Raw genomic sequence first — 27193 nt, forward strand, 5'->3', positions numbered from 1 at the left:
TTAGTACGACGTGTGAATTCATGGTGACCCCAGGTGCACTAATGCACTGTGTACTGTAAATCATCCAAAGTGTATTCAGCTTTGAAATGTAAGTGTCCCTACTACCTTTAACCCTGTAAGACACAAATATAGAAAAAAATAAACATAATTTTATTTTAAAAAACTAGATTAATTAAATTAAATAATACATATCTATTATTTAATATTTTTGTCTTATTTTGCTCTTCTTTCTATATTTGGGTTTGTATATATCACACATATTTAAACCCAAATCTAGAAAAAATTAGCAAGAATACATCAGTTTTATTTTTAAATGATTGTATATACACATATGTGTGTGTATGTATGTATGTACACACACACACACACACACACACATATATATATATGTTTATATATATATATATAAACCCAATATAGAAAAAGCAAATAATAGAATTATATATATATATATATATATATATATATATATATATATGTATATTTGAAAAAAATGTTAAACTCAAAATTAATATATATTATTTTTGAATTTTTTTTGTTTTGCTCCTCTTTCTATATTTGAGTTGATATATATCTATATCTATATATATAGATATATAAAAACCCATATATAGAAAAAAAATTGTAAAAAATGAGCAAAGCTGCTTTAATTTCAATTTCTGTTAAAGAATTTCTTCATTTAACAATGAAGACTTATGCCTTGAATCAGAACAAAGACAATCTGTGAGGCTGCTCCTACCCACAGTGAGAGAAATTATAAATTTGTGGGTGCAGGAACTGAATTCAGTGCCAGTCGTTGAGTTGTTTTTAGTATTGTGAAAACAAGCCATCATAACTTAATTTAACAGAAATCATTTTTCACTGTGTCTTTTATCTTTAGCTGTAAAAGAAAAGAGTCAATGGTGAATTTAACCTTCTAACAATGCATCCTGGGAATACTGCTGATGTGCTAATATGGGCTCCTTAAACTCAATTTAATGAGTTGATTGAACCCTCATCTGTTCATTCATTCAACTCATTTTAAGTCAAAATGCTTCAAGCTATAGGAACCTAAGATGGTCTGAAAATCAAAAAAGTTTGACATTACAACTGCACAATATATCTTTCCATTGAATAAACTAAATGAGTTGATTTGACTAAGTGTCTTTAGAATGTTTTACAGTGTGCATTGTGCTGTAATACCCTGCAGACTTTTCTAGTTTTGATATGATTTGTGCTCTTCATGTGAGCATCTGCCATCTAATTGGTGATCTTATAGTTAACTGCCAAAAACTAAAGATAAAAAAGATGCAACTACCGGTAATCAAAACAAATGTTGCTGTTGTGTAATAAGGTACCTCTCACCTTATTACTGTGTGTGCATTCACTGACAGTGACACAACTCTAATCATTTTATGAGCTCCTCCTCATCGTTAATAGTCTTGGGAGTATAAACAATTGCAGGAAGGAGGGGCACCAGAGAGAAAAAAATGTGGATGTGCGTATGTCCTTTATGCATCATCTTAAGCGTGTCTTACATATAATAACCGTCCGTCCATCAGACCTGCTAGTGCTGGCTGTGGTCCACCAGTGGAACAAGTGTTTAGGCAAAGACTTCCAGGGTCATCATGTCAGGGGACGAGACCAAGAGTGAGGTTTTCTCAGTAACCGAAATAGGCGATGTGGCAGCAGAGAAAGCCACATTTAACACAGACAAGAAGAAATGCTGGTATGAGGTGTATGTGCAGCCCTGCCTGGCTGAGCTGTTTGGGACGAGCCTCTTTGTGTTTGTGGGTTGTGCGTCTGTCATCGGGAACGTGAGCAACGGTGTCGTCCAGCCGGCTTTGGCACATGGACTGGCTCTGGGAGTGCTGATTGCACTGTTTGGGCAAATTAGGTAAATACGCCTGACATTCATTTTGTTGTGCGTTTTAAATGCTTCATATTGTGTATTATTGCACTACATTGTTTTACTAAATTATTAGATATTTTTTGATAGATTGCACTTTTTATAATAATGTGTGCAACAAAAACTGCATGAATTGATTCATTTACTTAAAGACTAACAGTGATTTATAGTCATTTTTGCCTTAGTGTGCACCTTTACTGCAGTTTAGAAAGCCAAATAGAAGTTTTATTTTATTTCCAATGACTTATTCAATCTGATACAACAAAGGCACACAAAGTCTCATTTGCAGATTGTGTTTACCCTGTGTCTGATGGACAGGTGCTGCTATCACCATCATTTGAGAGGCACAGAGTAAAGTTTGTTGTGTTTATTGCAGTGGAGGCCACTTTAACCCTGCAGTGACGCTGAGTGTCTACCTGTGTGGAGGGATGAAGCTGGCTCTGCTGGTGCCTTATATCGTTTCTCAGATGGCTGGAGGGATGATTGGTGCTGGTTTGACTAAGGTACGAAACCAGTACAGAATCCCAAATGTGCCCGAATAAAAATATGAACGCCATACTACAATAAAGACTAAAATTCTTGTCCTAAGTCTTAATTGTACCTTTAACCCTCTTGTTGTCTTCACTTATGGGCACCCAAAAAATCTTGTTTCTTTGTCAAATTTGGCAAGAAAGTTCTTGTAAATATTTTCAAAAAATGACTAAAGATCTTCCAAAAAAAATCCTAAAAATAGTGACTACATATATATTAGTAAAACTTCTAATATTTTCTTTAAGAACATTAAAAAAAAATCAACCAAAATCCAGCAAAATTTTTACTCAAGTCAATATTTCGGCTTAATATTTTAGTTCTGCCTTTGTAATTTAAAATTGATATTTAATTCATCCTATTCTTATCTTGTTAAGTCGACGTATTTTCTCATAATTGTAAAGAGTAAAACTGAGATTTTATAAATTCTATTCTTGATTTAGTTGTCTTGATATAGTAATTCCAGATGTATGATTACGATGTATTTTCTCACAATTTAAATGTTTTCACCTATTATCTCTAAATTTTGACTTATAGGTAAACGTTTTTATTAATTATAGCAAGACTCATCTGTTAAAACATGAGTTTTCTGCCTCAAAAATGTTTACTTGCATTAATAGTTTGACTTTGACTTAATATGTCCTATTTCTATCTCAATACGTCATATTTTTTTTCATAATTCTGCCATTATAAATCAAAATTGTGACCTCTCATTATTTTTGACCCACCATGTCAAAATGTAATTCTGTCTTAAGCAACTTTTATCCAAAGCCTATGTTAAGATCTTGATTTCCTGTCATGCTTCTGAAAAGTCACTTCAGTCAAGTTCATCATTTAAGTTACATGTTCTATTTTTGTTCTACTTTCAGGCCATATACTCCTCTACTGTATATGATCTTTCCCTTGGAGGAGCCTTTAACGTAGCCGGTGATCTCGGTAAAACCACGCTGGCTGAAGCAGTAATGACTCTGATGCTCACCATGGCGGTTTGCATGTCGGCCGTCAACAGCCAGACACGAACACCGATGGCTCCGTTCTGCATCGGCCTCACTGTGGCAGCCAACATATTTGCTGGGTAAGGAAACCTCAGTGGGCACCAAGGATGTAGCTAGACATGAGGAGTGTGGAAGTCTGGAAAGTCATCCCTGACATTGTCCTTTATAATATTTCAGATCACAACCAGGACTGTCATTTGTAACGCATTTAGTTAGCTATGTAATCATCCCTTTCAAATGGTAATTACTGAATGTTGGATGTCATTCTTCTGTATAATCAGATAAAACAGATCTAACCAAATTCTATCTAAAATTTAAAATGTAACGAAAATTGAAATGACATTTAAATTGTAATGGTTTCGGAGGAGGTTTTGAAAATAACAGAAATGGTAAAAATGCAACCAGCACAGGCTCTGAAATACCAACTTTTAGTCCTTAGTATGTGTTAAAGTCCATGTTGCACTGGATCCTACTTTTCCCATAATGCAATATGTATCCAGTTTAGTTGTAAAATCAGTTAGGTGCCCCCTTTAAACCATTACATTCTGGCTGTATTCCATTACAAGTTGTTCACTTGTGTTTTGTGTTTTTCTCTGTTCTTGAAAAGTTACCTGTTCCTTTCAAAATAAAAGTTTCACTGTTGTTCTGCATCGCTCTGATCACCAGCTGTGTTAAAAAACTGTGGGTTTGTTCTTTCAGAGGGAGAGTGTCTGGAGCCTGTATGAACCCTGCCCGAGCCTTCGGTCCTGCAGTGGTTGCAAACCACTGGAACTATCACTGGGTTTACTGGGTCGGACCCATGTGTGGTGCGCTGCTCACTGCCAGCTTCATCAGGTACGTAAAGTTCACAGCACAGCAGGCATTACAGGATTCAGAAAAGAAGATAAATGTTCTGGGGCGGGTTGCTTTTATTGCCTGCAATTAGCATTTAAAACCGTTATTTATTGTGATAAATCCTTAAGTAGTTTCTGTTTGTGATATGTAGGACTGGCATTAAAACTTAAAGGTCCCCTCTTGGTATTTTTGTTTGTTTGTACAAGCAGTTTTGCAATTCTGTGATGCAGTATTTCTATAATTGGGCACCTTTTGTCTTGTTAAATTACATGTAAAGCCTAATTTACATCGTACTGTTGTCAGCCACTAATCCGATGAATGACAGGTGCTAAAAGTGATGTGGCAGTAAATGATTACAGAAATGAGAAAGATGTCTGACAAACAAACATAGATGTAAACAATGCAGTACTGTGTAGCCTCAGTGACGCACACAATGCATCTCAATGAGAATTATGTTTGTTAACTAGAAGAAAACACCATTGTGCACCTTTAAAGACCCCTTCTGATAAAAATCCCATACTTTACCCTGTTAATATGTCCATATGCTTCTTTTACATGCTAAAACACATATCATGAGCAATAGCCTAAGCAATCAATACTGTGTCAGAGCATTTCCACCTTGAATAATTAATTAGAAAGATGCATTTTAAGACAGAAAGGGATTTTTTTAAGGAAAAAATATTGAAAACTGATACACAGAAATGAGCTTTAGGGGTTTAGTCAACTCCAGTATTGATCTAATCACAGTGCCTTAAATAGAAGAGTGTTTCTCTGATCACCTTTTACCTCCCGCACTGCCTGCAGGCACCAAGGTCCTGTTGTCACACTTACAGCACTTATCCAGGTTGTTTTCTCCTGACTAGAGATGTACGTCGCTTTGGATAAGAACGTTTGCTAAATGAAGTTGTAGAACTGTAGAATTGTGTTTCCGTTGTAGCTTGTTGTACTTTACCTCCCTTGTGTGGAATCAAATTGCACTTCAGGTTGATAACGAGTCCTCAGTGCAGCTGAATGCACAGGAGATAAATGGCGAAGCGGCAAAGCAACGTGGTCGAAATGTACATAAAAAACACAAAGATGGCTTCTTTACAGCTCACACTCGTGGACTGTCACGAGTGTAGCCGACTATCTTCTGTAGATAAACACGTGTACAGATAAGGGGCTGATTGTAATCTGCAAAATTAATGTGTCTCAATCAATTGTCTAGATCATTTTTCACTGGACTTCAGTCTAACTGCAGAGGAACCTGAGCTCCACCCAGTGAGCTTTAGCGTTGTTACAGTCTGATCTCTTACCCACCGGGCTGCATTATTTCAGACAGGCTGTTATAAACAGTAAAATATGCTTTTCATATTTCATACACAGGAGGAAAACTCATGGATTTAAGACTGATGGGTTATTTGGGGTCAATTTATTGTTGTTTGGATTCGCATTGGTGTGTCTTTGTAGTAATTTCACATCTTTTTGTAGTTTTGTTGTTCAAGTCTCTGTATGCATTTTGTGCCATTTTGGTGGCAGTTTTGCATTTGACTTCAGTTTTTTTGTTTGTTTGTTTGTTTTAGTTCAATTTGGCAGGGTGAAGTAGCATTTCACATTTTGTAGGACAGTTTAGTAGCTGGTCATTGCTCTTCTTTCTTGTTCACAATGTTCTTAAAACAAAATTAGGGCTTTTCGCTGATTGAAGTGTCGCTCTTCCAGGTTGCTCCTCGGCGATCGGAAAACTCGAGTGGTGCTGAAATGAGAGCGCGAGAACATCCCAGCTGACCTGACGACAGCTTTTCCATCTGAATGTTCCTGCATCACTCAACAATGAGACTGCAATGTCCACATTTCTCTGACAGACATCCTTCTCATTGGACTTCTCTTTGGATCAGCTATAATTGTTACATTCTTTTGTATTCATAGTTTGGGGTAAAGTCCTGAACGGAAAATCACACCTAAATAGTTTTATTACATCAACTATGGTACAAGGATAGGGTGCTATGCGAGACAGTAAAGCCAGATTAGAATCATAAAGCGGTGCCTTTGATCAAATTAAACAGGGCTCTGCTTGCTGCTTTCGTTAAAGTGACAGTCTTCCAAGAACAGCCAAAACGTGCACATACGTGTTGAAAAAAGATGTTGATTGTTATGAAGATGGAACCCTCAGCCTTGTAAGTTGCTTTTGCCCAACATTTTCTACATTAAAGATGTGTTATAACAAACAGACAGGCCTGGATAGAATCATGCAACTACAGGAACAACATGCAAAACATGTTGCCTTATTGAACATCAGGAAGTATTTAGATGGTATACTCATGTAAAAGCAGTGATATAAAACACCCCATTCCAAGTTAAAATACTATCCTAAGTATAAAAATACAATTACACCTTATGCAGAAAAATGTGTTGTATGATATATATTGTATATAAGCTTATCATTATTGATGATTAATCAAATCTAGGGCCTTTAATTGAGTGATACTAACATATTTTTCCATTAAAGAAAACTGACTGTAGAATGAGAGTCTGCAACTTTTTTCTTTCTTTTTTTAAATTGTGCTTTTGATTAAGATGCACCAATTCACAATGCATTAATACTAAACTTCAAATATCGCATGAGAATGAAGCAAAATACAGAACATCCTCCTTAAATGAAAAAAAGTAGGAAATTTCATACAAAAAAAATGCTAAATCACTATTTTTTGGGAGGGAGGACAGAAAGAAAGAGATAAGAGACGTGACCAGTATATCAATTACATTTTTATACAGTAACATTAAGAAAAAGAGAAAGAAGGAAGTAGAGGCATCAGGAGAAACACTTACTTAGTTTTGTTAATTCAATCAATTTATAACTATTTGTATGTGTGTAGCTTGAAATGAGATTGAATTTGACAATTGAAGTTTTATTCTGACAACAAGGATTTGTTCTGAAAATACACCACTAGTCAAACGTTTGGACACATCTTCTCATTCAGTGGTTTTTATGTAATCATATTATACATTGTGGATTCATACTGAAGACATCAAAACTATAAAGTAATACATATGGAATTATGTTGTAAAAAAATGTTAATCTTCAGTATTAATCTACAATGTAGAAAATGATACAGATAAATAAAACGTGCTGGATGAGAAGGTGTGTCCAAACTGGTAGTGTCTGTGAAACACTTTAATTGCAGTTGCAGATTTTTATTTTTTACACTTTTTAACACAAGATGGTAAGAGTTCAATGACAGACTAAAACTCCTCATTGAGATAAGACAAGCTTTGCTGATCCCTCACGTTACAGCAGCTTGATACAAGTGAGGTACTAAAAAGCAAGAAAAGAAATGCAAAAGTACAATAAGGCTAAAAAGTAATGACAGACACTACCAGTCAGAAGTTTGGACACACCTTCTTATTCAATGCTTTTTATTTATCTGTATTCTTTTCTACATTGTAGATTAATACTAAAGATTAACACTTTTTTGTTCAAGACATAATTCCATATGTATTCTTTTATAGTTTTTATGTATTCCGTGTTAATCTACAGTGTATAAAATAATTAAATAATAACTACTGAATGAGAAAGTGTCTCCAAAGTTTTGACTGGTTGTGTAAAAAAGACAACCTTGAACACCACATTGCAGACATGACATGGATAATGTACCCAATTAAAGGTATTAGAGGAGATTTAATCTCCTACGACTTTGAACGTAGCATGCGCATGTGCACATACAACCTCTCCCTCACCCCCCTCTAACCTCCCCCCTCTTAACATTTACGAAGAAACGCCCCCCTCCAGAAACTTGCGTAGCACTCGTGAAGTTGTCTTTTACGGCTGGGTCCCCCTGGATCTTTATCTGCCATTATGTAAAAAAAGATGAGCAAAACAAGTCGCCAGCTAACTACGAAGCTATACCAAAGCAACACATACAGAAAACACGTAAGTCCAAGGCGTACGTAATCTACATAACTAGGCCTGAGCCGGAAGATTTTTGATTGACAGGAAAGGGAGCAAACCAAACGCCTCGGTCCGAGCGCCTTGATTGGCTGATGTTTTTCAGGTCCTGCCATGTCCACAGTTTTGTTTTGTTTTTTTTTCTTTTAGAAACCATACATACAAGTCCACTAAAGGTCAGTGTATTCATTTTATGTGAATCAGACAAATTAAACAACAAAAAACATCCTCCATAATGCCTTTAATAGACACAAAACTCGTCCCCACTGCAAAACCCCAGAATATAAAGGAATAAATAAGCAACATGAAGTGGAGAAATAATCAAATAATGTACATTAAGTACATTAACAGTTGTATTTTTCCCAAACAAACTGATATAAGCCCACTGTGTTCTATTTTCAGTAGCTGTATTAGATCATATTCATCTAATTTGCTGAGATTGTCTTGATCTGTCACCTCTGCACGTAAGTTACTGTATGTGAACTCTTTAATGACTTAAATATTTACAGCTCGTCACATATTTTCATGAAGTCATGCAGTATCCTACTATTGTGATTCTCTACTGACATTTCTGCTGCCAGAATTTATGGTGAGATCCATGTAAAAACATAACAAATATAGCTAATACCACAGCTAATACACTGCCTATCCACAAAAAAGTCTCATACTCTAATATTTCATTGGACCACCTTTGGCTCTGAGAACGACACACGTTCGCTGTGGCATCGCTTTGATAAGCTTCTGCAGTGTCACGACATTTATTTTTGTGCAGAGTTGCATTAGTTTTCTACCAAGATCTTGCATTGATGATGGGAGAGTCGGACCGCTGCGCAGTCTTCTCCAAAACATCCCAAAGATTCTCAATGTTGCTGAGGTCTGGACTCTGTGGAGGACAATCCATGTATGAAAATGACGTCTCATCATGCTCTCTGAACCACTCATTCACAATGTGAGCCCCATGAATCCAGACATCTTCATCTCAGAACATGTCCATGTCATCAGGGAAGGAAAACTCCATTGATAGAAAGACCTGGTCACTCAGTATATTCAGGTAGTCAGCTGACCTCATTCTTTGGGAACATAAAGTTGCTGAACCTGACCAACCCCAGATCATAACCCTAACCCCCACAGGCTTGTAGGCACTAGGCATGATGAGTGCATCACTTCATCTACCTCTCTTCTTACCCTGATGCCCCCATCACTTTGGAACAGGGTAAATCTGGACTCATCAGACCACATGACCTTCTTCCGTTGCTCCAGAGTCTAATCTTTATGCTCCATAGCAAATTTCTGATTAGCCTCACTGATCAGTGGTTTCTTAAAGCTCCACAACTTAGTCCCAATCCTTTGAGTTCCCTTCACACCTTGCTCTTAAGAGTGCTCTTACGTTTGCTATTAAACACAGCTGTGAGCTCTACTGCTGATTTCCTACGATCATCTAAGAATTTGTTCTGACCATATTTGTTCTTCTAGGTTTTAATGTTGCGTTGGACGGTTCTTACCCTGATTTTACTCAATGTCAGATTTATTTATATAGCACTTTTAAAGGCCTATGACCAACCAAAGTGCTTTAGAGTAAAATAAATCCTAACAGTACGAGAACAATAAAAACAATACAATAAAGCAGTAAAATAGAACAGATAAAAGGTTTATTAGTTGCACTGTGATCAGAAACGTCTGCTACCCCAATCCTACATTCGCTTATTCTGTGAGAGTCTTCTTGTCTCATTATAAAGTAATCTATTCTTGAATGAACCAAGTGAGGAGGGGAGTAGAATGTGTAGTCTCGTATATTGGGATTAAGTTTCCTCCACACATCCACCATGCCAATTTCCTCCAAAGTTGTGTTGATTAAATTTGTGAATTTTTTGTTGCTCCTGTTGTTACTTGTCGTATCCCATTTCAGATTTAAGACCACATTCCAGTCCCCTCCACACACACAAATCCCTTCTGCTTCTGCTATGGCCGTATCAAGAAATGTTTCTTGATACGCTTCACTTTCAGGTGGAGTATAAATGTTTACAAACATAATAAGATTATTTTCCACTTTACCCTTCACAATGGAGAATCGGCCCTCTTTATCTTTTATTTCCTTCAAATTATCACATTTTATTTTTTTAGAAATCAATATTGCTACACCCCTTCTATGGTTTTGAGAATATGAACTATAAAAGATATTATAGCCAAATTTAGTGAGTTTCTCATGTTCCTTCGGTCCTAAGTGGGTTTCTTGCAACATTATGATATGCATGTTGTCTTTTCTTATCTTCTGCATCACCCTTGCTCGTTTGATTGGATTACCTAATCCATTAACGTTCAATGACATTATTTCAAGTTTGTAAGTCTGCGCCAAAGAAAAAAGATTCAAATTGGTTGCTTGTCTTGAATAACACATAACTCTCAACTTCAAAAATGAACTTTAAAATTAAAAAAAAATGCAAAACGATCTTTGAATAGAACAATAAACAAAATGAATAAACTCCCAAAATGGGGCAATCAATAGTCTCTCATTTTCACCTCTAGTAGGTGAGGGGGGAAGCCTCCCTGTTATAATAGAGGGCCCCTGCTTAGAACCAGTGAGTAACTCAATGAGTTTTTCCACTAATTCTACCTTAGGTGTTTTAACTCCATCAAGTCAGGCTGGATGGAGTATAGAGATAACGCAAATCAGCATTCTTCACTTATAAATTATCACAAAGCTCGTTAGATCAGACTATGCTTATTCTTTATGACATCCGTGTCTCTCCACTTAGTCCTCGCGTTTCAAGTAGCAGTCTTCCACTGGAATTCCTGAAGACGTTCCGTGCTCGCTTAGCTACGTCCCTCTCTCCGCGTCGGTAAACGTGTTGCCAAGGAGACGTCTCCTCCAGGCTTCGAGGCAGCGGCGTGTTGCCAGTTGTTTCTTCTCCGGGATGGTCAGCAGGTAGGAATCCCCTCCGACGTAAATCTTTTTCAACTTCCTCCGCGCTGTTGTACATCGATGGGCCGCTGCTCCAATGAATGCGCATCCGGGTATATGGAGTCTGGAAGCGGATTCCCTTCTCTCTCAAAACTGCTTTAACTCTCATATAAGCTTTGCGTTGCTGGATCACGTCTGGCGTGTAGTCGTGGTCAAACAAGAGAGTGTTTTCCCCATCTGAATCTGTCTTTTCCAGGCGTTTCGGAGAATGGCTTCTTTTACTCTATACTGTAGAAAGCTCACGACTATTGATCTCGGGGGTGCGTTGGAGCTCGGTTTTGGCCCAAGTGAGCGATGTGCACGTTGAATTTGACCGTTGACTACCCCATCAATCAATGTTTCGTTCACCAATAACTTCACACGTACTTGAGTCGATTCCTTTGAGCTCTGTTGTTGCTGGCTTGACCGTCATCGTTTTGCTTCTTGTGCGCCTGCTCATATTTTGAGTTTTCTAATGAAATAATATGTTTAGTAGCTGAATTCAAGGGGCTTTAGTAGCCTGACTTTAGGGAACATCTTGTTCCGCCCCCCGGAAGTCCAAAAGCCAACCGCCAATCTGATCACTGCAATTTATTTAACCATCAATTTAGAGAATAGCGCTAAAAATATGAGCTGTGAGCTCTACTGCTGATTTCCTACAATCATCTAAGAATTTGTTCTGACCATATTTGGTCTTCTAGGTTTTAACCCTAAGCGACCAAGCTATTTTAGCGACTAAAATGACCGACTGGGGTCATTTATGACCTCACTATTTTTTACACAGGAATATGTCTACTTTAGTGCCTTTTTTATGCTTTCTTACCTATTCCACTCCACTGCATTTTAAGATGGATATTCTAAAATAACCTTCTTTTATTACTCATGGATTTTAATCATTTTTGACTCAGAGCTAAAGTAAAACCATATGAACAATATGATGCATTGTAAGAACACAATAACATTTATTTAGACACGCTTTGTCTGCCACTTTTTAAAAAACTTTATTCCTTTTGTTTCCTCAATAGTAAATCAAAAGTACATAAAAACAAAATCTACTCAAACATCGTGTCTGTATGTGTGCAATGTAACATGCAGAGAACTATTTAGATTAGGAAGACTCTTAACTATTTGCTTAGTTAAATCCAAGTGGCGACCTATTTTTATTGGTCAGGCAGTGTATAAAGAATCTGTACATATTATCATATCAAGCAGTGGAAGATCTGGATAGACTTCAGGAAATAAACAAGATACAGCACGCACAGCTAGTTCCTATAATGACTGAGATAAGAACTTAAAGGTAAAGGTAGGGGCCTCAAAGGGTAGAGGTATACACAGCGATGGAAAAGCACTATAATACAAGCAAAGGTTGCATCCAAAATATCCCTTCAGTTAAATTTCTACCAAAGTGTTATTATCTACAAGCTTTAAAAGTAAACCTACTACATCTGATAAAAAAAAAATATTGTTATATGGCATTACTAGACTGCTTTAGTGACGCATCACAGTTGGAGCAGTAGTAAAGCATGGGAGCAGGCCAAACTACTTTTAACCGCTTCATCTACGGTTGGATTTGAAAAAAAAGTTCAGATACACAAATCTGACATTGCTCGAGTCATTTTATTTGTTAAATTTGACCTCTTTGCGTATCAAGTACTTATTAAAGTGAAGAAACTAGTGCATTTTTGTGAGGGAAAATCACCAGTCTAATCTTAAACGTTTGAATGTAAATTTGCATCTAAAGACCAACTTGTCAATAGAACTGTTAAATAGATGGAAAATGTACGATAACATAAAGCACCATTAAATGGAAATAAATCATGCTTAAATGCAGTACTTGGCAAATTTACTTGTTTGCTTTGGTAAATTATGTAAGAAAGGGACACTTAGACATTGACCCATATGAGCTATTGCAAAGTCATTATCCCAGCTTAGTCTTATCTATATAGGCTACTGGTGATTACTATAGGTTTAACTAGGAGTCCATGTAAAGCAAAGACGATGATTATGACAATTAAAAAAACTCTGCAACTTGCTAATTTCGGACAAGCCTTGAACCATAAGCCCGGCTTTGAACCTTATCATCCCTCAAAGGTCACACTGACAGCTCCTTGGAGGTCTGGCCAAACCAGGCCTCAAAGAGTCGCACCGGTCTGGGCGGGGATAGCGTGTATATTAAATCGCAGAATATCCTTCACCCTTACGGTTTTACGACCTGTGATGCAATTTGAGTTCAGTGTGCCAATTTCAGGTGATGATTATAAATAACTCCAGCGCCTCGACCGCAGACTGGTTCGGCTGTAGGAGCTGCAGGGGACAGAAGTAGAGAAAAACCAGGCAAGAAAGCAAAGCAGCTGCAATGGGAGTCGAGAAAATGGAAGTGGAGGATACGGATTCTACTCTGATGGAGACCGGCAAGAAACCGCCAGCGCCCAAACCTCCCAACAAATTTGAGAGACTCTACCAGCCGTGCTTGGCTGAAATCGTGGGCACCATGTTCTTCGTTTTCATCGGCTGCGTGTCCGTCATCGAGAACCTTCCGGCAACTGGACGCCTGCAGCCCGCTCTGGTGCACGGATTGGCTGTGGCAATATTGGTGGCTGTTATGGACAACATCAGGTAAACCGAGTCCAATATTCTTTACAGTTTGCTTGTTGCCTAGTCTGTGTGTGTGTGTGTGTGTGTGTGTGTGTGTGTGTGTGTGTGTGTGTGTGTGTGTGTGTGTGTGTGTGTGTGTGTGTGTGTGTGTGTGTGTGTGTGTGTGTGTGTGTTATACGTGATCCAATCAGATATTTAGCAGAAGTGTGAGTGGAAATTGTCTTTTGAAGTTTGCCTCCGTTGCTTCTTTCAATCCTTCCAGCGGCTCCCATTTCAACCCTCCCTTCACTATTGCCATCTACCTGTGTGGAGGAATGGAGCTGATGATGGTGGGGCCCTACCTGGTCAGCCAGCTGATTGGAGGAGTGCTTGGAGCGGGAATGGCAAAGGTCAGCTTAACCCTGCAGGTCAAATTGACCTGTTTTAAATTTTGAAAATGCGAAGAAAAAAAAATTTCACAGTGAAACTTTTGATGTCCACATTTTCAACATTTTTGGGAAATTTTGTTTAAAAAATGTTTCTTAAAAACATTCACCAAAAAAATCAACCAAAATCCAGCAAAATTTGCTGGATTTTGGTTGATAAAAAAATCAACCAAAATCCAGCGAAATTTGCTGGATTTTGGTTGATTTTTTTGTGAATGTTCTTAAATAAAGTATTGGAAGTTTTCCTGATATGCATGGAATCACTTTAGGTATTTTTAGGATTTTTTTTTGGAAGATTCTTATTCATTTTTTCAAAATTTTACAAGAATTTTCTTGCCCTTTTTTTTAAAATAAGACTTTAAAGGGAAATTTTGAAGGATTTTTTGGGGGGGGAATTTTATTCCTGAAAGTTTTGTAAATTTTCAGAAATTTGGGGAGTTGTTTTGCTGAATTTTTGGACTTTTTTTTTCAGACAAGGAAACAATTTTGTTTTGATGCCCATAAATGAAGACAACAGGAGGGTTAAAAACAGCTTCCTCCAAAGATTCTGCACGTTTGACCTCTTCTGTAGGCGTACACTTTATTTAACCAGATAAAACCCATTGAGATCAGGATCTCTTTTACAAGGGAGACCTGGCACCTGTCACCTCCTTGTAAAACAATTACAAGGAGGTGAAAGTATGAGTTGAACATGCAATTTTGATGGTACAAAAGTGTTCTGCAATAAAAAAGTAAAGGAATGTAGGGCATAGCGGCTGGAACTAAGCCCGAAAGAGCCTTATAAATTAGAGTCAGCCAGTGTGTGCATCTGTGTGCACTCAAGGAAGGCAAGTCTGATTTATAATACAATTCACAACGGTGGGTGAGACGACTGCAGCCAGTAACATATCTTAGTGCTGAGTGAAGAACAGTGTCCATTGACTGGAGATGCAGTACTTGAATTAAGCACATCTCCAGAATCAGTTATAGGCAAGAACGTCGCTGTCACTAATTTCTTTCTGACCTTGAGAAACAAGGAGGTTTCATTTCTGAAAAAGAACCCAAGCTTCACCTTAAGTTTACTGACCAAGTTGTTAATATGTCCATTTAAAACCAGCTCTGTAGGTTTTCCTTTTGCTGTTACAATATTTGGAATGTTCTGTGATCTTGGTTTTATCTGTGTCTAAAACCACTTTAAGGTTACATAAGCTAGACTGGATGACACTAAAAACAGCCTGTAAAAACTCAAAAGCCTGGGTGGGTGAGGATGAACGGCAACAAACAATGGTGTCGTCTGCATAAAATCGACACGTTGCATTTGACAAGTTGCTGCGCTCGTTCACCGCCGCCCCCGTTTCACAGCTGATGACCCCTCCAGACCGCTACCGCAACGCCACAGGAGCAGCTTTTGACATCCTCAAGTCAGACGAGCACCTGTACAGGGCCCTCTTTGGCGAGGTGGCCATGACCTGCCTGGTGACCATGGTGGTGCTGCTGGTGGCGGTCAACGGCAAGACCAAAACCCCGCTGGCTCCGTTCCTGGTGGGCTGTACCGTCATCATCAACGTCCTGGCAGGGTGAGATAAGAGGGCGACGAGCGGGACACATCAGACGTGACAGCTGATGATTGCAGGGCTATTGCTGCTGTTAAACATTTACACGCAAAAAGCTGCCAGCTGATAACAAGAGAGATTTGTTTCAGAGGCAACATTTCCCCAAGAAAAGCTGATTTCAGGCATTTCAAATGTGGAGACGGTCGCTAAAACAATAGATGAGAATTAATGAAAAAGATTAGATGGATGTTTTTATTCACATGTATACTTTAGAGGAAAAGTAGCAGTTCTCTTTATTCTGTTTAATTTATGTAAGCATTTTTTTTACATTTTAAAAAGCTTTTGCATGAAAAAGGCTTAAGTAAAAAAGAGAAACAAATCCTACATTAAGCAATAATTTTAAGGTTACTGTTAGATTATATTATTATAATACATATGTGTGTTTGTATGTCAAATATCGTCTATATCAGTTGAATTTTAATGCATTCACTAATTTTTAAACATTCATGTTTAAATGTTTAAATATTCTAACTATTTAAAAATACATAATGACAATTTCTGTCAGTTTTTCTTGAAAATTATTATTTTAAAAATATATGGAATTTCTAGTATTCTTGATTTTCAAATTCAGAAATTATTTTCTTTTAAAATAATTTTAAAAATTTGCAAAATACTCAAACAATACATGAACTAAAGATTTAGAATAATACATAAGATAAAGATAATAATTAGATTATATAGGCACTGTAATATTGTAATCGTTACATAGATGTGTATGTATGTGCAATCTTGTTTTAAAAACATTTTTTATTGTATTTTAATCCATTTAACATTTTTGCAACAATTTCCAGAAGATGTAACAATAAAAATTCCAATTCAGTTTAACTGTATAGATTATGAAAATACTGTCACACAACATTCACATTATCTAAAATTAAGCAACGAGAATTATTGTCAATTTAATTTTTTATCTTTAAAATTATTTTTGAAGATGAAAATTACAAAAAAAATTACATTTTTTAAAATAAAAATATTTATATTTAAATTCTGAAGTAATGCCATTTTGAAATATTTTTTGAAATTGTACAAAATAAACCAAATTAATAGATAAAATATGGTCTTAATACATGTTTTATTTGTGATTAATATCTGGGCTGACACCATAATTTATCACACGGTGTAAACATAAATGTGTCAGTTTAATTTGACTGTATTTATTATGAAAATAATTTTAAATGACCGCTTATCTACAATTATAGGTTGGCGGTTGATGCCAGTTTGGCACCACCAAAAATCTTAAATGAACTAGCTTCCAAAAGATGATCAAAGTGGAGCCAAACATCACACATCTTAGCAGAATCTCTTTGGTTGTTGTACTAAATTGAAGATTTTAAAACCGTAATTAAAACTGCATTTTTCAGCACACAGACTGAAGTTGTGCGTAAATTCAGTTAGAACCGTGCGTAAAAGTGCGCACAAGACTCGCAGGATAACCAAACTGTAGAAGTAATTGCCCATATTATGTGCAAATTTTCCTTTTTGTGAGCGCAGGGCTGACGTATCAGGGACGTGTCTGAACCCTGCCAGAGCTTTCGGTCCTGCTCTGATGACCAACTACTGGTCCTACCACTGGGTGTACTGGGTGGGGCCCATCTGTGGAGGAGTGGTGGCCGCGGCTCTGCTCAGGTAAGAGGAGCAGCTCATGGCTCAGTGTTGCTGTTGGATAAACAAATGAAAGGACAGGAGTGACAGCAGCAGTCTCACTCTGTCTCTCTTCTGTTTCAGGGTCGTCCTCGGTGATAATAAGTTACGAGTCGTTATGAAATGATAACAGCTTTGCTGAATCATATAAAGTCATGTGATGTGTTTGATGTTGTTGTTTTTCCTCTCTCTCTCCTGTCGGTTTATGCAATGGATGGATGCCCTTTTTCAGTGTAGAAATAAAGACAAAATGGATAAAGGATCGTTTTCAAAACGTTTTTAACTGTAAATGTTGCTGTTATTTTACTGATTTGCCCTGTTTTGCTACTTTATAGAAACACGAATTCACAGAAAAGGGTGTTCATTTACATGCTAATTGCAATAAATAAATAATAATTTAAAAAGTATATGTTTGTTTCAAGTGGTGATTCTTTCTTTTAGAACACCTGGCTGTACAATCACACCATTATACTGTATTTAAGGATGAAGAAAAACGCCTCTATATTAAGAATTGAAAGATGGTGAATAATTTGTGAAAGTCTTATTTCACTTTTTTCATTGTTTTGCTAAACTACCTAAAAAGGGATTCATTTAAACGTTAAGTGGAAAAAAACTCCCTTGGAATTACACGAAACTGTCATAATTTATGTATTTTTACAAACAGTTATCCATTCTTTCACTATATGGAAATATGCAACTGCTTTACTGAATTTCAATCATCTAAAAATGTAATTATTTTACAGATATTTGCTGTTCTTTCTTTCTTTTTCAGTTTTAAACGTTAAACTATTTCACACTGTTTCATCTGTTTCATCTCTGTGGACCAGTGTGTGACACGTGCAGGCGTAAAAGACGAAACAACTCATCAGCAGACATAGAACACACAGACACAGCAGTTTCACATTTTCTTATTTTGCAGTTTATTCATTTTCTTGTCACCACCAGTGTGTGTATTCATGTGTGGCAGGCTGCATTCGTCACTGCTGACGGCTCAACGATACCTCTCAGAGAGAGCCAGGCCCACGGCGCTCATGAATTTGTCGGTGGCGACGTGAGCCTCTGGGGTGAAGTCTTTGGGGAACATAGTGGCGACCACCACCAGTATGCAGTGGGACAGGATCTGTAGAAAGACCACGCGAGTTTATAGGACATACAAGGTGTGCACTGCAAAAATCATGTCAACTTTATTCTTGTGGAAACGTGTCTTAGACAGAAAGAAATGTGTGCGTAAAACCCATGTAAAAGTCATTCTGCTGTGATAATCTCGGTTTATGACTGATGTCATAATGTCATAATGTAGAGGTCTCACCTTGAAGTTATTTGGGTCAACCCTCAGCTTGAAGGCGTGCAGCTCACTGAGTTCCAGCAGGCCGGCGGCAAGGTCATCGATCTTGGCAACAGCCAGAGCGACTCCACCCATGATCTTCTTTCCGTGGGCCTTCACGGGGGCAGAGCCGAAGCTCAGATCGGACCAGTGGGAGAAGTAGGTCTTAGTTTGCGGATACACGCTGAGCATCCTGTGGAAATAGGGAAGTCGATGAGTGGGTCTCAGAGTCTTTTTTTTAACGGGCTCCAGTGGCGCAATCGGTCAGCGCGCGGTACTTATAAGACAGTAATCAGCGCAGTGATGCCGAGGTTGTGAGTTCGAGCCTCACCTGGAGCATTTTAGACTGTCGACAAGGATCAGAACACTCTCCAGACTAAAAACCCCGTATAGGTTTCCAAGTAGTTACAGTGTTTGGTAATGTATTACTGCTCTCTAATTAGGAAATTACGCGTCAAATTTTGATTCCAGCGACAAACAGGAATGACTCCTCAAATTATGCAGTTGTTTATGTTTGTAAGCTGGAATCAGTTGACTTTGTTCGTCTTGTAAACAGCTTCAGCTATGAAGCAACAATTACTTCTCATTATTTTCCCTCTTCTAATGATCATTTTTTTTGATTATTACTATGCTTTAGGGAAACATCATTTTGGAAACCTTGGCGTCATCTTCGGCCTGGCATTAGTCAAATTGCTCAGCTGCAAAACAACACGCCATAAAACTGAACAATAACTTATAATGTGGATAAATGTGGCACTCACCTGCCCAGAGCATCAGCCCCGACGGCATCAGCGGACTTGGAGACTTTGTTCCACAGGGCCTTGACGGCAGCTTTGTCCTTCTCAGTCAAGCTCATGTTGGCTCAGTTCTCACTCCACCTGAATGGTGATGCCAGGTTAGCCTGAAGCTCTGCTTAAATTCAGTTGGCCCACACAGTCACACCCACGGGAATTCATGCCAAGTTGGGTCCACTGACGCAGATAGGACCCCTGCAGTGGCCGGATGCCAGCAGGAGACGTTATCAGGGGGCAGAAACGTTGGCATTTGCGCATAATTTGAAACAGGGGGCCGCATTTTGGGCTCATGATTTGCTGGTTAGAAGTTATTGATGAGGAGAAGATCCCACTCGGAGGCACGTTAGGACATGTCAGGTCACAGAATCAGGAGGGGTGAAATCAGGTGGAGAAACTGCGAGAGCACGTCAGAGTGGATGATGCGCACTTAATACGAACAAAACAGAAAGACAAACGAGTCAAACTAGTTATAAACACTTCTATTAATACATATGTAAGACTTTATTTCATATTCCATTTAATAAAAGCTTTGAGATATGCGTGAATATATCTTGCTGCGCACTGAACTTAAGGTCATAGAAAAATGGTGCATTTTCAATTCAATTCAATTCAAATTTAATTCAAATAACTTTATTTGTCCCTAAGGGGTAATTTAATAGGGTATACAAGCAGCTTAAAAAAAGACAACCAATCAGAGACACACAATTACACACAAAAAGACAAAACAACATTAAAAAGAACATTAGAGGTGCTTGTAGTTTTAAAGTGCATTTTGCTCCTGACGTCTGAGACACAATCGGAACACAATCACCTTTTTTTTTTAAATTGTGAATTTATTTAGTAAAATTATGAGATCATTTCGAAATAGAATTATTTCAAAGGTAAAAATTAAGAATTGAAAAAAAAACTGTATATACTAAATGTATTTTGAAAGACAAAAAGAATGACATTGACGATAATTCTCATATAATGCTAGATAATGTGAGTGTCTGAAATGATTTTCCTAATGTATACAGTCAATTAGAATATTATATTATAGGAATATATATATGTATGTATGTATGTGTGTATGTATGTGTGTGTGTGTGTGTGTGGGGGGGGGGGCAGACAAGGAAGGATCTAGGTTGCTAATGAAATTAAGGAATTCGACCGTTTGGTGAATATTTGTGCAATACTCCTGTCACTGAAATAGGAAGCGCTATTTGAGAATGCAATTTTACATCAAATCTTTTGCACAAAGCTACTTTGGTAATGGTGATTTGGTCATTTTGGTGTTCAAGCTGTTCAGAGTGAAGCTGCTGATAGGTTCTCTTTTTTTTAAATTCTTATTATTTTTTTTTTGCATTTTCTTTTTATGTTTCATACATGACAATGCAACAGAACTAGGCCTTGTGTGAGAACCTTATAGGTGCATTTTCAATATTCTTTCTGCATCTTATGAAAACACAGAGACAGAGAGATCCAACAAGGCAGAGGGAATATGGTATCGGAGGTCATTTAAGGTCATCTGTTGCAAGGAATCATATGACGTACGCACGGGCCTTCTGCGTTTTTATAAAAGACAAAACACTCAAAAATAACTCATTGACCTGTAGCAGTCTGCAGACACTGGAGTAGTTATTTCCTTTAAAAATCCAACAAATATCTTGCCAAGTTGCAGCTTATGAAATTTATGAGTGCCTGATTTTGATTTATTTATTTATTTTTGTATATATATTTTTTTGGGACAAGATTCATTTAAAAATGCATTTTTGCTGGTGTCATGACTTGGTTTCCTGTCAACGGGAGAAGCTTTATCAACCACTTCTGGTAGTTTGTTGATCAAACTTGTGGAGATGTGGGCACCGGGTGGCTGGGTGGAGGGTGGAGGGGGGCGCTGCTGCAGATAACACCGGTGTGGTTTTACAGATAACACTGATGGGAAGGAACGCTTGGCAAGAAGGCAAAATTGAGTTTATTCCATGACCTGTGCAATAAAACCAAATACACCAAAGCACTTTTCATTTTCTTTTTTAAAAACTTTAACCAAACAAAAAATCTAATTTTAGGAACTTTGTATTTCATTATATGCCGCAATTAGATCATTTTTATATTTGGGAATATACTTGAAATTTATTCAGCTGTGTGGATCTTTAAACTGTTTATTCCTTTATTCTTCCTGCATTCACTTTTGTATGTTCTGAATAAAAAACATGACAGATTCTGAGTAAATTCATGATTTTATTATTACCAACCAATGTATTTTCTTGAATAAATTATGTGTAATAACCTCTAATCCTGTATATAAACTGCATATATTCTGCTCACACTGTTTATACCGTTAGTGCAGTTTATTCTGTCCATCCTATTTGCAGTGCTTTTACTGCTTATACCTCTGTTTAGTTCTGCCTGCAGATTTAGATCATCTACTACCAGGCAAAAGTTTGGACACAGTTTCTCATTCAAAGGTTGCTATTTAATTATTTTATACATTGTATATTAACACTGAAGACATCAAAACTATGAAAGAATGCATATGGAATTATGTTGTAAACAAAATGTGTCAATCTTTAGTATTAATCTACAATGTAGGAAATTATACAAATAAATAAAAAGCAATGAATGAGAAGGTATGTCCAAACCTTTGACCTGTGGCTTATACATTCATTTATTAGTGTTTATTCATAGATGTCCATACTGTTAATTCTGTCTAAAAAATAATAATAAATTAAATGATGCACTTTGCTGCCGTTTGTGCACTTCTGGTTAGAGCTGCATTTCTGTGTCTCACTATTTATTTTCTGTACAATGATAACGAATCATAATCTAATAGAATAACAACAAATCAACAAAGTCAAAAGACTTTAGTTCAGTAGTTTTGGATGAAGTTGTTCTCCTGATTGATGAAAAGGATCCCGGAGCAGCTGAAATTAGGTAAGAGGTGCAGAAAAAACACAAAATTGTGGAACTGCAGTGAACAGCTGGTGCAGTTTCTTCTATATGACCTAAATGAAATGTTCTGTTCCCATGAAGTCACCTAAAGCTTCTGACTCTGTATTTCATTAAACTGCCTCCAATAAATGCTTAAATTGATTAATTACTGGTTTGCCTCCGCTGGTTTACTTTAATTGAGACTTGAACTCAATGTATGACATTGCTAAATGTGTAAGATTATTAAGCCAATATCAAAACATTCCAGAAGCTTCTGGAGAAGTCTACAGTTTATCTCCAACTCTTCATCTGCGGCCTATCACGAGCGTCTGCTTTAGGGCGGGGGGAGCTTTGAGACGTTTAAATAGACGAGAGTCGAGCTGGAGAACTATTCAGTCTTTTCTTTTCAAGCCTGAACAAAAAAGAAATCAAGAGCCAACATGGTTGAGTGGACTGAGCAGGAGCGCTCCATCATCAATGGCATCTTTGCCAACCTGGACTACGAAGACGTCGGCGCCAAGGCTCTGTGCAGGTACTGAGCAGCTTCTCTTCTCCTGCTTCCATCCTGCTCTGCTTGTGACTTGCTGGCAACTCAGCTGTCTGTTTCCCTCCTGCAGGTGTCTGATCGTCTACCCCTGGACTCAGAGGTACTTCGGTGCCTTCGGCAACCTGTACAATGCCGAGGCCATCAAGACCAACCCGAACATCGCAGCCCACGGAGTGAAGATCCTGCACGGTCTGGACAGAGCTGTGAAGAACATGGACAACATCAAGGCCACCTACGCCGAGCTGAGCGTCCTGCACTCCGAGAAGCTGCACGTCGACCCCGACAACTTCAAGGTAAAACAAACAAACTCATCTTCCATTTTACTTTTTGAATGCAAAAGCCTTTATTTAGCAGTCAGTTCACACAAAAATGAAGGACTTTCACGCAGAAAATAGCTGCAAACCAAATATTCCGTTAAACGTCTACTGTTGTTCCAATTGGCTAAAAAAAATGCATAGAACACAGATAAGAAAGGCATGTGACGTTTGATTTTTCTTCCCTCAGCTCCTGTCTGACTGCCTGACCATCGTCATTGCTGCAAGGTTGGGCAGCTCCTTCACCCCTGAGACTCAGGCCGCCTGGCAGAAGTTCCTGGCCGTGGTGGTGTCCGCTCTGGGAAGGCAGTACCACTAGATCCTTCGCACCTGGCTACTAGAAGGAGCTCTAACGTTCGTTTACATCTGTTATGTGTCTCCTGAATAAAGAAAATTAAATAAAAGCCCACTGAAGCAAAATGAATTTGAAGTTCTGATTTTCATTTTTACGCGTGCGTAATTACGCACCGCCATTCAAGGCTCTTGTTTGTGTTTCCGTGCATGCGTAACTACGCACAGCTGTATGTTAGATTGGAAGTGATAGAAAAGGATGTAAACTGCAAACTGACAAGAAGTCGACATAATAAACATCCAGTAAGATCCAAACAAAGGCAGACTACATCCAGAAATATAAAGTCACAGCGACTAATAGAAAGCATAAAGTGGTAGTTTTATGATATTAGAATAGTGTCAGCTGAGGAAGAAGTGGATTCTGCTCTTGGGTCTTGTTTTTCTAAGTAGCAATTGAACACCTCCCATGTCTGGGACTGCAGTTCCAAAGAAGAACCCGAAGCTCCCGATGCCTCAGTTTGTTGAATCTTTAACTAACGTTATTTGCAAAATTATTGCAATTCACCACGTTCAAATTATGCAGTAATACATATGGTATTATGAAATAATCAAATGTGTTAAACAAACCTAAATTAGAAATGGATGTTTGATGCTGATGGCAGCTTTATGCACTATTGCCAGTACCATCAACTTCATGAAGCAATTTTTGCTTAGACTATATTTGTGTTTTTTCATTGTTTTATTGAAAGTATTGCTTTGCAACACAAAAAAACGTTAAAAATGAACGACTCTTTAAATGATAGGTGTGTCCTAACGGTTTGCAAATGCTGGATATAGAAATTCTAATTTGAAATGCCCATGCTGCAAAACCAGAGAAGTGCAGCTTTGCCCCTTTGGGCCCGCCCATCACACAGGTCCCGCCCACTCCAGGCTGACCGCCGCTTAAAATGTCAGTGGACTGCACTTCGGTTGATTGTTTAGTTTAATGTCATCTTCTACGTTGTGAAAGCATAAAACTAGCTGCGTTAAATTAACAAAGAGAACAGAAGAAGACAAGCTCAATAAACTCAAGATAAATGAAATCAACTAGTCACAGACATTTATTATCAGTTTACTTTTGTAAACAAGTTTCATTCAGCACCAGAGACAGCACCCTCTTCCCCAGTTCTTCATTTTTACCGCGTCTAACAGCTCTCTGTTTTCTACTGACATAGTAAATAGGCAGGGCCGGCCCTAGGACTTTGGTGGCCCTAAGCAAGATTTTTTTTGTGGCCCCAAAACATGCACAGGGCAACTACCAAATCACGTGCACAGCTTGTAATTGGGTTGAAACACACATGCACATGATTAACAGCAAATATTCAGCCCACTCCTGAACTTCCTTTTTGGAGCCATGATGCCATCTCTAGTGCTACTGCTTTTCCATCTGTGGCTTCTCCAGACCAATGTAATCGATCAAGTTTGAAATGGTGCCGTGGTGTCACAGTAGCCTAACTTACGCACGAAGCATGGAGTCACCAACTGACTGCTGGTTTATTTTTTCTTTCCTGTATTTTTCCCGTATAGTTTTCTAATAAGCCAGTTTAAATTGATATGTTACCATGATGATTTATATTTTATTGGAAAAAAGACAGGCATGGGCGTAACCACCATCTCAGAAGTGAGGGGGACAAATTTTTCAGAGCGATTTATCATTCTCTTACATTTAATTGCACCGTCCTTAGTGGCTAAAGAACCACATAATCCCTAACAGCCACAGTACAATACCAGGGGACCAACTAGGTTAGTTCTTTAAACTATAAAGTATAAAACTTTAAACTATAAAATCTAAAGTTTTAGTGGCCAAACTCTAGTTGAGTTGACAACAATGTCCCTTGAACATCTACTGGACGAGTAGCCAAAGGTGCCAAACACTGAACATGAAATGATCCGTACTGCCTGGTTTCTCCCTGCAATAGATATCTTATTTCCAGGAAGTTATAATCTCTCCTTACCTGTAAAGACCCTACATCCTTGTCCCTGCTGCTGGCCTCTGATCCATCTCCTCCCTGACTCTGCTCTTTCTGTTATGGCAATAAACATAAAAAATGTGGTAAGAAAAATTCTGAAATAGCATTAGGAAGAGTAAAAATTGCAGTAGAATTTAACCTCAAAATCACTTTAACCCATAGATACATAATTTTCTCAGCCACTTATATATTTTTTCACCTCTGCAGACCCTGCATGGTCAACATTACTGCTGGCCGCCGCCTCTGGTCCATCTCCTGGCTGACTCTGCTCTTTTTTATGGAAATAATCATTAAAAAATCTGAAAATCAAAATTCTGAGATAAGAGAAGGAGTAAAAAACAGTTGTAAATTTATACCATAGATAGCCTATTCTTTTTTCTCCTCCCTGACTCTCCTCTTTTGGGACCAAAAGACTTAAATACACGGAGAGCAATTGTGAGCACATCTTCGGCCCAGAAATGAAAGAGGACTGGGTTTATTCCAAGAATAAACTAATTAGCAAGTAATGTAACAGAGGCAACCACATTTGAATTATTGTTAACTAGCTTAACATACTGATATATTGCCACGTTTTACCTTGTCATCATTTAGCTAACAAGTCTAACATTGTTTGCATCCAACAAGGTCACACAACTTACACGGTTTGTTTGGAAAAAATTGTGTAAAGTTTTTTGCTTCTTGCTAGCTCTGACTGGTTTGCTAAACATTACTCCAGAGGCACGTTCAGCACTGCGCAGCACAGCAGCACGTCTCCTGTGGAACACCTGCGTTAGCATGCGCTCATGGTGCATTCAAAGACGGCTCGGGAAAACACGTTACTGGATGCTAATAACGGGTTTAGCTGTTGTAACGACTGAAAAAAGTGCGGGGGGACAGAGGGGACACATGTGGAAAGTGCGGGGGACATGTCCCACGCGTACCCCGCGTCCGTTACGCCCATGAAGACAGGGACAAAATGCGAATCACACACTTATTGTGGTGTGGCCCCCTCTAGTGGATGTGGCTATAAACAACTGCATAGAGTGTTTATGCCAGCGGCCGGCCCTGTAAATAGGCTCAGTTACATGCTGTATTCTTCTCATTGTCTCCTCAATGCTGATCAGCAAAAACATTTGGTTTGGTTTTTGTCACTTATCAGTAATCTTACATGGAGCTTTGGAGTAAAGAACAAGAACAGGTGTGGAGTTACAAAATAAAACCAACAAAACAGTAAACACTTGATCACTAAATTAATCCCTTATTTTCTTGGAAAACATGTGTACAGAAACAGTGAAAAGCATGTGCTGCATTTGCCAAATTTGAATGTGGATTTTTAAAAAATTCTTTAATGACTTTATTAGATAGGTTAACAGAGAGGCAGACAGGAGATAAAGGAGCAGACCTGCAGCAAAGGGCCATGAGCTGGAACTGAGCCCAGGCCACTGCATCAGGGACTATGGCCCCTGTTTATTGGTCACCCTCTCAGCCAGCTGAGCTATCTGGACACCTAATGTGGATTTTTGAGTGTAATGGTATAATTCTCTTTTAAGTGTGACCATTTGAGGTATTTATTACGCATAGGGTAGATTTCTGTAGAAGATAAAATTCATAATTTTTACATCTGGACAAATAAAGAAATGAAATTCAAAGTTGCATTTTCCATTTGT

The 27193-nt window shown here is 38.0% G+C and overlaps 4 protein-coding genes and 1 non-coding gene across 7 annotated transcripts; 4 read left to right on the top strand and 1 right to left on the bottom strand.

The window, feature by feature from the left end:
* The first annotated feature begins 549 nt into the window (after window positions 1-549).
* On the top strand, window positions 550-6754 carry aqp8a.1 (aquaporin 8a, tandem duplicate 1). Its single transcript, XM_022214099.2, has 5 exons — window positions 550-1876; window positions 2265-2391; window positions 3286-3491; window positions 4111-4245; window positions 5944-6754. The coding sequence occupies exons 1-5, from the start codon at window positions 1608-1610 to the stop codon at window positions 5984-5986; spliced, it is 780 nt and encodes a 259-aa protein (XP_022069791.1). The 5' UTR covers window positions 550-1607; the 3' UTR covers window positions 5987-6754.
* A 3055-nt stretch (window positions 6755-9809) lies between these two features.
* On the top strand, window positions 9810-17765 carry aqp8a.2 (aquaporin 8a, tandem duplicate 2). 3 transcript variants are annotated; one of them, XM_051939924.1, is made up of 6 exons: window positions 9810-11090; window positions 13354-13721; window positions 13963-14089; window positions 15467-15681; window positions 17209-17343; window positions 17443-17765. In XM_051939924.1, exons 2-6 carry the CDS (start codon window positions 13462-13464, stop codon window positions 17483-17485), a joined length of 780 nt encoding a protein of 259 aa, XP_051795884.1. In that variant the 5' UTR covers window positions 9810-11090; window positions 13354-13461; the 3' UTR covers window positions 17486-17765. The 3 variants fall into 3 exon arrangements, with proteins under 3 accessions (XP_051795884.1, XP_051795882.1, XP_022069799.1); XM_051939922.1 differs by having other exon boundaries at window positions 13391-13721; XM_022214107.2 differs by having other exon boundaries at window positions 9810-13721.
* A 489-nt stretch (window positions 17766-18254) lies between these two features.
* On the bottom strand, window positions 18255-19612 carry hbae5 (hemoglobin, alpha embryonic 5). The gene is made up of 3 exons (XM_022214108.2): window positions 19444-19612; window positions 18668-18875; window positions 18255-18478 (listed from the first exon to the last, which is right to left on the bottom strand). Exons 1-3 carry the CDS (start codon window positions 19536-19538, stop codon window positions 18350-18352), a joined length of 432 nt encoding a protein of 143 aa, XP_022069800.1. The 5' UTR covers window positions 19539-19612; the 3' UTR covers window positions 18255-18349.
* On the top strand, window positions 18928-19021 carry trnai-uau (transfer RNA isoleucine (anticodon UAU)). The gene is made up of 2 exons: window positions 18928-18965; window positions 18986-19021. It is a non-coding gene; the product is annotated as a tRNA-Ile (tRNA).
* A 3137-nt stretch (window positions 19613-22749) lies between the features above and the next one.
* hbbe2 (hemoglobin beta embryonic-2) lies at window positions 22750-23671 on the top strand. The gene is made up of 3 exons (XM_022214111.2): window positions 22750-22918; window positions 23004-23226; window positions 23438-23671. The coding sequence occupies exons 1-3, from the start codon at window positions 22827-22829 to the stop codon at window positions 23564-23566; spliced, it is 444 nt and encodes a 147-aa protein (XP_022069803.1). The 5' UTR covers window positions 22750-22826; the 3' UTR covers window positions 23567-23671.
* The last annotated feature ends 3522 nt before the right edge of the window (window positions 23672-27193 follow it).

Source organism: Acanthochromis polyacanthus, chromosome 19 (assembly GCF_021347895.1).
Source record: "Acanthochromis polyacanthus isolate Apoly-LR-REF ecotype Palm Island chromosome 19, KAUST_Apoly_ChrSc, whole genome shotgun sequence".
Classification (NCBI taxonomy): domain Eukaryota; kingdom Metazoa; phylum Chordata; class Actinopteri; family Pomacentridae; genus Acanthochromis; species Acanthochromis polyacanthus.